This window comes from Eulemur rufifrons, chromosome 6 (assembly GCF_041146395.1).
Source record: "Eulemur rufifrons isolate Redbay chromosome 6, OSU_ERuf_1, whole genome shotgun sequence".
Lineage (NCBI taxonomy): Eukaryota > Metazoa > Chordata > Mammalia > Primates > Lemuridae > Eulemur > Eulemur rufifrons.
In genome coordinates this window covers 103687980-103699242 of record NC_090988.1, presented here as the reverse complement: position 1 = coordinate 103699242, position 11263 = coordinate 103687980, and the positions used below count along the sequence as shown (strand labels likewise).

Below are 11263 nucleotides of genomic sequence, written 5' to 3'. Positions count from 1 at the left end.
CGCTTCGGCCTCTGCTCGGGCGGCGGCTTCGGGCGGCCTCGGCCCGGCTCGGGCGGCCTCTTCGGGCCCCGCTTCGGGCTCGGCGCCCGGCGCTTCGGGCGGCCCCGGACGGCGCCTTCGGGCTGGCTCGGCGGAGTCCGGATGGAGGACTCGGACTCGGCGGCAAAGCAGCTGGGCCTGGCTGAGGCGGCAGCGGTGGCGGCCGCGGCCGCTGTGGCGGCGGCGGCCGCGGCCGCGGCGGGAGGCGAGACGGAGGAGCCGGTTCTGAGCAGGGACGAGGACTCTGAGGAGGACGCGGACTCGGAGGCGGAGCGCGAGACGCGGCGGGTCACGGCCGTGGCGGTGATGGCGGCCGAGCCCGGGCACATGGACATGGGCAGCGAGGCCCTGCCCGGCCCTGACGAGGCCGCCGCCGCAGCCGCCTTCGCAGGCAAGTGCGCCCGCGCGCCGCCGCCTCCGCCTCTCCGGTCCCCGCGCACCTGCCCCGCCTGCCGCGCGCACCTGCCCCGCAGGCCCGGCCCGCCCCCACCTGGCCCGCCCTGGCCCTGCCCTGCCCACACCTGCCCCTGAAGTCCCTTTCCCTGGGCCAGCCTCGCCTTGTCCTGCTCTTCAGCGGCACCCCTCTAGAACCTTCTCACCACCTGCCTCCTGCCCTGCCAGTCCTCCCCTCGGTCCATCCTGGGTGCTGATGGCACGGCAGGGTCAGACGTGGATCCCGTCCTGGAGGAGCCCGAGGGCGGTGGACGAGTGTGGTCACCAGGAAAGGCCCCGGTGCCAAAGGCCAGGTCAGGCGTGGCCTGAGTGCGGGGAGCAAGAGCGTCCCCACCCAGCCCGGCCAGGGGTCAGCTTGGCTCTGCAGTGGCCCGGGTAGGGCCGGCATCGTGGGCCTAGGAGACACCCACACGCGTGCGCACCCTTCCTCTTGCCTTTGCCTTCCGGGACCTTCCCTTCCCTCCTGCTGCTCCTGTCAAGCGCCCTCCCCGGGGGAGAGGGGAGGCCACTGCTGCGTGGCTGGCCCACATTTTTGTCTGTGCCGCTCATAGTTCCTTGCCACACAGAGCGTCCTCTTTCTCAGGCTTCATCACATACGGAGCCTGGGGCTGTGCCCGCAAATGCCCCGTGGGGTGGCTCCTCCCGCGTCCCAGCTGCGTCCCAGCTCGCGGGCCAGTGGGAGCGGAGACCGCCCACGTGTTGGACTCCCTCCCCACCTGGAGCTCCTGAGTGTCCCTCGAGGACTCGAAGTTGAGTCTTCACACTGGTGGAGGAGCATCATTCCACGTCTCGCTGCATCCCAGGGCACTTTTCTCGTGAGGAGCTTTGCAGGCTTTGGAACTGGGCTCTGGCCCTGGTGTGCCGAGTACAGCGGAGCTGTTGTGTGTCCCCTCTGGGTACTGTTCAGCCACACCCAGGCTGGGTGGAGAGTCCAGCCGCCCAGGTTCTGCCCCGGCCCAGGGCCTCTGGTCAGCTGAGCTGCTCGCAAAAGCAAGCGCAGGCTGTCTTTGCTAACTCTGGTCTGACATTGTGATTTGGGGAAATAAGATGTAACTTCAGGCTTTTGTCCTTTTTGAACATAATTTTCTGAATGCAGAAGAGAAATATGATGCTGCTCCTCATGACATAAGAGAAATATATTGACATATGTTTTTTCTGAAAAATTTTATACTTATATTTTGATGTGTTAAAACATTTCAATTTTTTTTTTTATTATGAGTTGCCAGAGTCAAGTAATTTCCAGGTTTAAGTAACTCAGCAGGACACGCTGCCTGTCCGGGGCCACCCGTGGACAGATGTCTGCCTGAGCTGTCTTTGGACTTGTGTTCAGACACGTGCCCTTGGCACGAGTGGCCGGCCAGCCTGCCTGCCTGCTGGCGTTGTCCTGCTGAGAGGCAAGGATGAGTTAGCTGTGCTCCCGGTGTGGTCTGGCAGTGGAGATGGCCAGTGAACAGGTAGTTTCGGTATTGTTTGGTGATTGCCAGGTTAGTGGTACGGGCAGGGCAGTCAGTATCGGTTGAGCACCTGCTGTGCAACAGAGCTTGCCTTGGGCATGGGACTCTCTGGAATGCTGAGTGACAGAAGGGGGCCACTTGCATGAAGGAAAGGCTTTGCAGAGCCGGAGGAAGGGGTGCTTGTGTGCAGCCCTATGCGTGTGGTAGGGGGTGGGGTGGGGCAGCACCCAAGGGTACAGGCAGGTTGGCCGTGCTTTTTAGGAGGAAGAGGAGCTGGGGAAGGGGTTGCAGACCATGGGCAGTGGCAGTGAGCGTGAGGCCACAGTCACCTAATGCTGGTGGCCAGACCCCACAGTGGAGGACCCTGGAGGAGGTGAGGCAGGATTTGAGCCTGCTCTGTGTGGACTGCACAAGCGAGTCCAGGAGGTGTCCCCACCTTGGAGGAGGCCGTAGGTGCAGGGCACCTCCGACCTGAGGACTGGTGGTAGAGCCGTGGCTGGCTCTGGCCCGTGGGGAGCAGTTTTTACTGTGCATAGAGGCTTTACTGGGGAAGAACAGATTTTTTCTCTTTTTTCTAAAAGAACCAGACGACTTAGACTGTGGACTAGAAGTGTTGATTGTTGGTTTTCATAAAAGCTGATTGGGAGTTGCTTTGTGTCGGGCACCCGAGCAAGGTTGTCTGCTCAGTTTGTGCTCTGGCTTTTATCGCTCATTAATTTAGGTTCCTTCTGTTGCAGAGGTGACCACAGTGACGGTGGCCAACGTGGGGGCCTCTGCAGACAACGTCTTCACAACGTCAGTGGCAAACGCAGCGTCGATCTCAGGACACGTTCTGGTAAGTGCTCCGAGGGGTGTAGCTGGCGCCACACTCAAGCCTTGGGCTTTGCTGAGACTGCTCCAGGACTCAGTCCACGGTTTGAGCGCCTGCTGTGTTCTGCAAGCCGAGAGGGGCACAGGAGCCTCAGGGCTGTGCTGGGGCGTGAGGAATGAGAGCTGAGGAAGAGCCACCTGTAGAAAGCCTTAGAAAGCCGGGCAAGGAGTTCTGATTTGAGCTGAGAAGTCTTTTCTCACTTGACTTCTTCGACAAGGAAAGTGCATGCTGAACGTGGCTTCTGTGAAGTGAGGAAAACGTGGGAGAACTGGAAAGAGCCTTCCGAGCTGTGTGGACAGGGAGACGTCTGCCCCAGAGGGCCTTGCATCCTGCGTCCGGCCCTGGAACCCCCAGCTTCTGGTTCGCTCCAGGCTGCTCTGGACCCAGAATTCAGCTTCTGCCGGCAGCTGGAGATGTCTGCTTTCCTTACGCACACGGCTCCAGGCACATCTGAGAGAATCACTGCATTTGCCTCCCCGAAGTCTGTTCTCGTGGCATTGTGGCACTTACGGTCCAGTCTCCCACGAGAGTTCTTTCTGCATGCCTCACGGCCGTCCTCCTAAAGAAAACTGCTGCTGGGCACTTTAGCTCACACCTGTAATCCCAGCAAGCTCTGAGAGGCAGAGATGGGAAGATCACTTGAAGTCAGGAGTTTGAGACCAGCCTGAGCAACGTAGCAAGACCCTGTCTCTACAAAAAATTAAAATAAAAAAATTAGCAAGGCGTGGTGGTGCACCTGTAGTCCTAGTGTTTGGGAGGCTGAAGCAGGAGGATCACTTGAGCCCAGGAGTCGGAGGCTGCAGTGAGCTATGATTATAGCACTGCACTCCAGCCTGGGCGACAGAGGGAGACCCTGCCCCCCAAAACAAAACAAAAAAGCAAACAAAAAAGAAAAGTTGCTGAAAACCATTCACGCCCATATTCAGAACCCTTCCATGCTATGTTGTGTCAGCCTATTCTGTATTTTATGTTTTGTATGTGAGGCTTCGGTGATTCTGGGATGTCACTCAGCCAGGGCAGGCAGCCTTGTTACCTACCAGGTAGCAGATGCTGGAGGCGAGGGGGGCACGGTCTCCAGAAAGGGGTTCCCTGACACTGTTTCCGCCTGTTAGTGGCAGCAATCTTCTCAGCTTTGGTCACAAGCCTGGGACACCACGCCTGTGTGCTGAAAGCAGAGCTGTCATTAGAATGGCACAAGCAGAAACGTACTCAGTGACAGCAGCAGGGGTGCAGTGAAGGGCTGGCTGGCAACGGGAGGAAGTCGGCTTATTCCGGGACCAGGTGTTGGAAGGCACACAGATGACAGCCATGTGACGGCTCTGTGCTTTCATTCAGGCTCCTTCCTGGCAGCAGAGTCTGGGCTTGTCTTCGCTTTCTAGGAGTGGCTGAAGCTCAGGGCACCCTGTGGGTGCCGAGGACTCGCTGGCACCAGGGAGCTGGGCGTCCCGTGAGCACACGTATCCCGTGAACTCAAATATGTCCTTTCTCCAATAGAGAGCTGCAGGTCTTCAGTGACTCAGACACGGCCACGTGGACCCCTTCTTGAGGCATTGCCCCTCAGGCCTCTGTGAGCCCAGGTGCCATGGTAAATGTCTGTTCGAGTGCCCTGATGTTTGTTTTTCTCTAAGAGACAAGGTCTCGCTCTGTCACCCAGGCTGGAGTGCAGTGGTGTGATCACAGGTCTCTGCAATCTCAAACTCCTGGCCTCAAGTGACCTTCCCGCCTCGGCCTCCCAAAGTGCTGGGATTACAGATGTGAGCCACTGTGCCTTGCCCTAGCGCCCTGATTTCATGGTGACATTTTCAGATATAAGAAAAGGTTGCTTCCTCACTTTGTCTCAGTTGGTTTTGTACTCTTATGATGAGAACATTAGAGCATCCCGGAATCTCGGCTCTGGTTAGGTGCCCTGGAGGTCTCTGGTCTGCCCATGGCTGGCTGAACAGAGTCTTGATGCCACAGTTGGTTGGGTGACTTGGCTGGGTGGGCACAAGAACTCTGGCAGGCTGTGGAGGGGTCTGTGCAGCTTAACGGACACGTTTGGGGCTGGGGTGCGGGAAGTACCGGGCAGTCACGGCAGCATTCAGCCAACGTGGACGTGTGGCGAGGAGGCCCCGGTCTGGGGCGTGTGGACGGAGCGCCTCGTGGAACGCAGCACGAGAGGGAGGCTGCTCTAGGCTGTGCCTGGGGGGTCCGCTGGGTCTCCTGGACCTGTGACCTTGAGGGTGCTGCGCAGGTAGGAGTGAGGATGTTTCCTAGTCGCAGAGTGTGTGTGCAGCGTGTTTCTTCTTTAACTCTGACAAATGATTGGAAGCATTTTTCTCAGCACCACCCAGACTTAGGCGTTGGATTTTCTTGTTCTTGGCTCTGTTTTTAAGTCTTTTAGAGACATCTTTGGAGAAGATACGGGATCCTTGGGTGAACATCCCCTTCTTGGTGACGAATAGGCAGACCTTGCTGTGGGGCCACATCAGCTGGGCTGTGTGACGCGCCTCAGGGTGGCCCTGGGAGGTGACTTAATGGATATTCTCACTTCCAGTCTGGTAGAACAGCCCTTCAGATCGGGGACAGCCTGAATACCGAGAAAGCCACGCTGATTGTCGTGCACACAGACGGGAGCATCGTGGAGACCACTGGGCTGAAGGGCCCCGCGGCTCCCCTCACCCCAGGTAAGGTGGCACCTATGCCCCCGTCCTCTAGGGGATCTAGAACGTATTATCTATTTATTTATTTTTGTGGTAAATTTAGAATGTCAAATGTTAATAGATTTAAGGAGAAAAGGTGGATTTATCCAGGCTGAGAAGGAATGATTCCGCAGTCGACGAAGACAGTGCTGCTGCATTGGGCTGGCTGAGCAGCTCGGAGACCCGCCGTTGGTGGAGTGTGTGGTGCTTCCTGGTGACGCGGCAGCGTCTCTGACCTTCAAAATACTTTCTTTGCCCAAGGTCCTCAGTCTCCTCCAACTCCTCTAGCTCCTGGCCAAGAAAAAGGTGGAACCAAATACAACTGGGACCCCTCCGTGTACGACAGCGAGCTGCCCGTGCGGTGCCGGAACATCAGCGGCACTCTGTACAAGAGCAGGCTCGGCTCAGGTGAGGGCAGTGCCAGTCGCACTCAGGCCACTGTGGCTTGGGATTTAAAGATTTTGTTCCTTTTTGGAACCCCTACGCGATCAGTTTGGGGCAAAGGAAAATGGTGGTGATGGCACATAGAACTAGGTAAGAAGACAGACGCAACAGGTGACGCCCAGGCAGGGAGAGGCACGGGGCGGGGACAGCCGGAGAGTGTTAGGGGTAAACTGAGAACCCATCGTGCCCCACAGGACAGAGGTGGGAGACGGGCAGGGCTGGAACTGTTCTTGTAGTCGCTGGGTCAGCTTGGGACTTGACAAAGGATTCAAGAGCGGGCAGGTGCTCGGTGTGGAGTACGGTTGGGCTTGTGGTGACCACAGGCAGCAGGCGGGAAGGGGAGGAGAAGGCCAGAGAAGGGCCTGGCCTGGTGTCGGCGAGCTGGATGTGACGCAGGGGCGGTGCTTTCCCATGATGGGCCACCTTCGTTTCAGGAGGCCGGGGCCGATGCATCAAGCAGGGAGAGAGCTGGTACAGCCCGACCGAGTTTGAGGCCATGGCAGGAAGGGCCAGCAGCAAGGATTGGAAGAGAAGCATCCGCTACGCAGGCAGGCCGCTGCAGTGCCTCATCCAGGTACCTGCCTCCGCGCTCCGCACGCAGTGTCTGGGCCTTGCAGTGTCTGCACGAACCGGTGTCAGAAGGATGCGAGGATAGGCACAGACTGGGTCAGGTGGGGTGGATGACTCAGGGCACTTACCCTGTCTGTCCTCCAGGTTCCTGGCCTTCCACAGGGGGGTGGTGACAACATCGACCCCACAGGATTGTTGCGAGGGGTGCATGAGCTCACAGTGCCTGCCGGGGAATAAGTACGGAAAAGGGGAATGTCCAAGGCGAAAAAATGAAATCACAGAAGTTAAGATACTAGCAGCTCGTTTTGGGCACATGAGACCCTAGTAGGCACCTGACTCCTCTCTGTTCCAGTTTCCTCGTAAGAACAGAGGACTTCTAGTCCTCATTCCAGTTAGCTCCTTGGGTGTTGCGGAAATAATTCCTATAGAGTCTTTCACTTTTTGGAAGGAAGTAAGTAGGTCCTGCCACCAGTAATGGCACTGTGAACAAGAGAAGGCTCTGGAAATTATTGTATTTGAGTTCTCAGAGTTTTTGTCTGGATGAATGGCAGACAAGTGGTAAAACTAGTTAAAATCTTTTAGTATTAAATGATTCCTTTTTAAGGGCTGATTTCTAATGTATTGTGGTACTTCTCACGCTGCAGGATGGGATTTTAAACCCTCACGCTGCCTCCTGCACCTGTGCCGCCTGCTGTGACGACATGACCTTGGTGAGTTGCCAGTGGGTGGGGGTGCTGGGGGGGCAGAGAGGGTGGCCGTGTGGCCCCACAGCCCCTGCCTCTTGGTGCTCTCTCTCGTCCTCTGCCTCGGAGAGACACTGTCCTTACTTCTCTCCGGGGCTATTTTGTCCCCTGTGCCCGACATATCACCATGACTACTGATGTCTCAACTGGGGCACGTGCCTGGCCCTGATTGGCTATGCAAGGAATATCAACGGAAACTTTCTTAAATAACGAAAAGCTCTTATATCGCCATCTTAGCTCTAAAACAAACACATACGCTTCTTTAAATGGTTACAACAGGTGTATATGTGCCATTTTATATTCTGCATTTTTAACATATCATAAAAGTACTGCTATAAACTTATTCATGTATAGAACTTTTAATGTCTTTTTAAAAATATTTCCTTATCCTGAACTGTTAACTGCTTCAAAAAGAAACAAAATCATTTTCATTGATTTTTTTTTTTTTTTTCCCCCCCTGAGACAAGGTCTTGCTCCGTTGCCCGGGCTGGAGTGCAGTGGCGTCATCATAGCTCACAGCAACCTCAAACTCCTGGGCTCAAGCGATCCTTCTGCCTCAGCCTCCTGAGTAACTGGGACTACAGGCACACGCCACTATGCCTGGTTAATTTTTCTGTTTTTTGTGGTGATGGAGGTCTTGCTCTTGCTCAGGCTGGTCTCGAACTCCTGAGCTTGAGATACCTTCCCACCTTGGCCTCCCAGAAAATGTACTGAGAAAATGTACTAAGTTTCAGAGCAGGGAGTCGATTTGTTGAGCCACAATCTGCTCCATCCACCTTTCTCCCCCAGCTCCCTGTGAAGGAGGCTCTGCTCTAGGTGGATGTGGCCAGGAAAACGGGGCTCCCTCTCCCCTCGGCTCCCAGTCAAGGGATGTGGTGTCTCTCGGGGGGGCCACCAGCCCTTCTCAGCCCCTCCAGCTCCAAGTTGCAGCCCCCACGCGGATAGCAGAGGCTTTCCCTGGGCCTGGCAGGGCCAGCGCATGGGAGCCCCAACTTTCCTCACCCCAGGGCGTCCATTGTGAGAGGCAGGCCGGGAGGATCAGAGGCTCCTGTAGCAGGGGTGTCGCTCGCTGACAGAGAGCTCTGTTCCCACCGCTCTCTGGAGCAGGGGCTCAGGTATTTAGCCTGCAGCAGAAGCAGTCCACCAGAACAGAGACACAAAGCTCTCCCCAGAGAAGACTAAGGGTGCTCTCAAAAATGGTGCAAATTTTGGTGGTAAGGATTAAAGCTCCGTTAGAGCAGGAAGCTGAACTGTGAGTCAGCTAGTTTGCCAGGGAACCAAGGAAAGTAGCAGTGAAGAGGAGCCCGCCTGGGGTAAGAACAATCCTCAAGGTGGCCTCCGAAACTGCCTCTGCAAAGAAGCCCTAATTTAATTGGCTCAGACAGTGGAGCAGTTTATGCCGCGGGGCATTGTCGGGAACAGTGGCACAGTCAGTGGGCAGTTAGTGGGCCGGACACCTGGCTAAGCCAGCAGAGAGGGAGAGACAGATAGCTAGGAGTCCTGGCAAAACCGCCATCGCCAAAGCTGCCTGTGCACCGCCAAGTCTGTGCCCTTAGGAGAGCAGCCCAGGCTGCACCCCGCAGGGGAGAGGACATCAGTAGGCCACGTCCCTAGAGAAGTAAACACACAAACAACAGCCAGAAGCCCTGGAGAAAGGGGGACTCAGTGTGCACTGTTGCTACAGTCTATCACCTAAAATGTCTAATTTTTGGCAAAAAATTCTAAGACATGCAAAGAAATGGGAAAGTATGAACCATACATAGGAAACAATGCAGGTAACAGAAACTGCCTGTGAGAGGCCCAGGTGTTGGATTTTGGGGACAGAGGCTGCACCATGCAGTAGAAGCGTCAACCCTTGAGGGCCTGGTGAGGCGTCCCTCGCAGCCCGTGGGGCCTGGGGCTTGTCCTGGGGAGGGCTTTCATACGTTAGTTACCATTTTGTACCTTCGTTATGGTCTCTTCAGGTTGTTTCTTTAACAGATTATCCCAGGGCCGCCTCCCGGAAAAGCTGTGGGTGGCTCCTGTCGCTGCAGGAACGTCCTCTTGTTTTGGGCTGTGGTTTCTTCTCATTGCTTTCCTTTGTCCCCATTTGTTTTCTGTCTCTTAGGAATTCCTAAAAATTTGGTATGTTGATGATACTCTTTCTTGTTTTGCAGCATTGTTACTCATATCCTTTTTCTCTTTTCTTTTTTTTTTTTTTAATTATTTTTAGAGACAGGATCTTGCTCTGTCACCCAGGCTGGAATACAGTGGCATCATTGCAGCTCACTGCAGCCTCAAACTCCTGGGGTCCAGCGATCCTCCTGTTTTAGCCTCCTGAGTAGCTGGGAGGACAGGCGTGTGCCACTACACTTGGCTGATTTTTCTATTTTTACAAAATTAGAGATGGGGTCTCGCTCTTGCTCAGGCTGGTGTCACACTCCTGGCCTCAAGAGATCCTGCTGCCTTGGCCTCCCAAAGTGCCAGAATTACAGATGTGAGCCCCTGTGCCTGGCCTGGAATTTTTTTTGAGGGTTTATCAGGGCACAACCGTGACCCCTGCAAATGTCCACCAAGGCAGAATGGAGACTCCCCCACCCAAGGTGGGGCTGTGTCCCCTCAGCTCCCCCAAGGGCTGGCTGTGTCCTCTTACACTCCACTCCACCCTAGGGCTGGCTGTGTCCCCTGGTCTCCTTTTTTTTTTTTTTTTTTTAATTTTTGTATTTCAGCATATTACAGGGGTACAAATGTTTAGGTTACATATATTGCCTTTGCCCCACCCGCGTCAGAGCTACAAGTGTGCCTATCCCTCAGACAGTGTGGGCACCATACCCATTTCTTGTGAATATACCCATCCCCTCCTTCCCCCTCCCACCTGCCTGACACCTGATAAATATTGCTACCATATGTGCACATAAGTATTGATCAGTTAGTACCAATTTGATGGTGATTACATGTGGTGCTTATTTTTCCCTTCTTGTGATACTTCACTTAGTAGAATGGGCTCCAGCTCCATCTAGGATAATACAAAATCTGTCAAAAATGATGTTAGTATTTTAATAAGGATTGCATTGAATCTGTAGATCACTTTGGGTAGTATAGACGTTTTAACAATGTTGATTCTGCCTGTCCATTGAGCATGGTATGGGTTTCCATGTGTTTATATGTCCTCTACTATTTCCTTCCTCAGTGTTTTGTAGTTCTCCCTGTAGAAGTCTTTCACCTCCTAAATATATTTGTAGGTGTTTTATTTTCTTTGTTGCTATTTTCAAAGGTAGTGAGTCTTTGATTTGGTTCTCAGTTTGACTGTCGTTGGCATATATGAATGCAACTGATTTGTGTACATTAGTTTTGTAACCTGAGACTTTGCTGAATTTATCAATTACAGTAGTCTCATGGCAGAATCTTTGGGGTTTTCTAGATGTAAGATCATACCATCAGCAAAGAGCAACAGTTTGACCTCTTCTGCCCCCACTTCGATGTCCTTGATTTCTTTTTTTTTGGTAGCAAAATGCTGTTTATTTTGAGCATGTGGATGCAGATGGGGGGAGGCCGAAAAAGGCCTCCACCTGGATGTCCTTGATTTCCTTCTCTTGTCTGATTGCTCTGGCTAGGACTTCCAGCACTATGTTGAATAGAAGTGGTGATAGTGGGCACCCTTGTCTGGTTCCAGTTCTAAGCGGGAATGCTTTCAATTTTTTCCCATTCAGTATGATGTTGGCTGTGGGTTTGTTGTATATGGCGCATATATATATATATATATATTTTTTTTTTTTTTTTTTTTTTTTTTTTTGAGGCAGAGTCCCACTCTATCACCCTGGCTAGAGTGCCGTGGCGTCAGCCTAGCTCACAGCAACCTCAAACTCCTGGGCTCGAGCAATCCTTCTGCCTCAGCCTCCCAAGTAGCTGGGACTACAGGCATGTGCCACCATGGCTGGCTACTTTTTTTTTCTAGATATTTTATTGTCCAGCTAATTTCTTTCTATTTTTTAGTAGAGACGGGGTCTTGCTCTTGCTCAGGCTGGTTTC

The 11263-nt window shown here is 54.0% G+C and overlaps 1 protein-coding gene across 2 annotated transcripts in view; it reads left to right on the top strand.

Annotated features, from left to right (window-relative positions):
* Positions 1 to 134: 134 nt before the first annotated feature.
* DEAF1 (DEAF1 transcription factor) overlaps positions 135 to 11263 on the top strand; it is a 42288-nt gene continuing 31159 nt past the window's right edge. For both annotated transcript variants that reach the window (XM_069471853.1, XM_069471852.1), the window contains exons 1-6: positions 135 to 430; positions 2684 to 2781; positions 5354 to 5483; positions 5760 to 5906; positions 6377 to 6516; positions 7157 to 7222. In XM_069471853.1, the coding sequence (XP_069327954.1) occupies positions 142 to 430; positions 2684 to 2781; positions 5354 to 5483; positions 5760 to 5906; positions 6377 to 6516; positions 7157 to 7222 (870 nt within the window). In that variant the 5' untranslated portion in view covers positions 135 to 141. The remainder of the gene's footprint in view (positions 431 to 2683; positions 2782 to 5353; positions 5484 to 5759; positions 5907 to 6376; positions 6517 to 7156; positions 7223 to 11263) is intronic.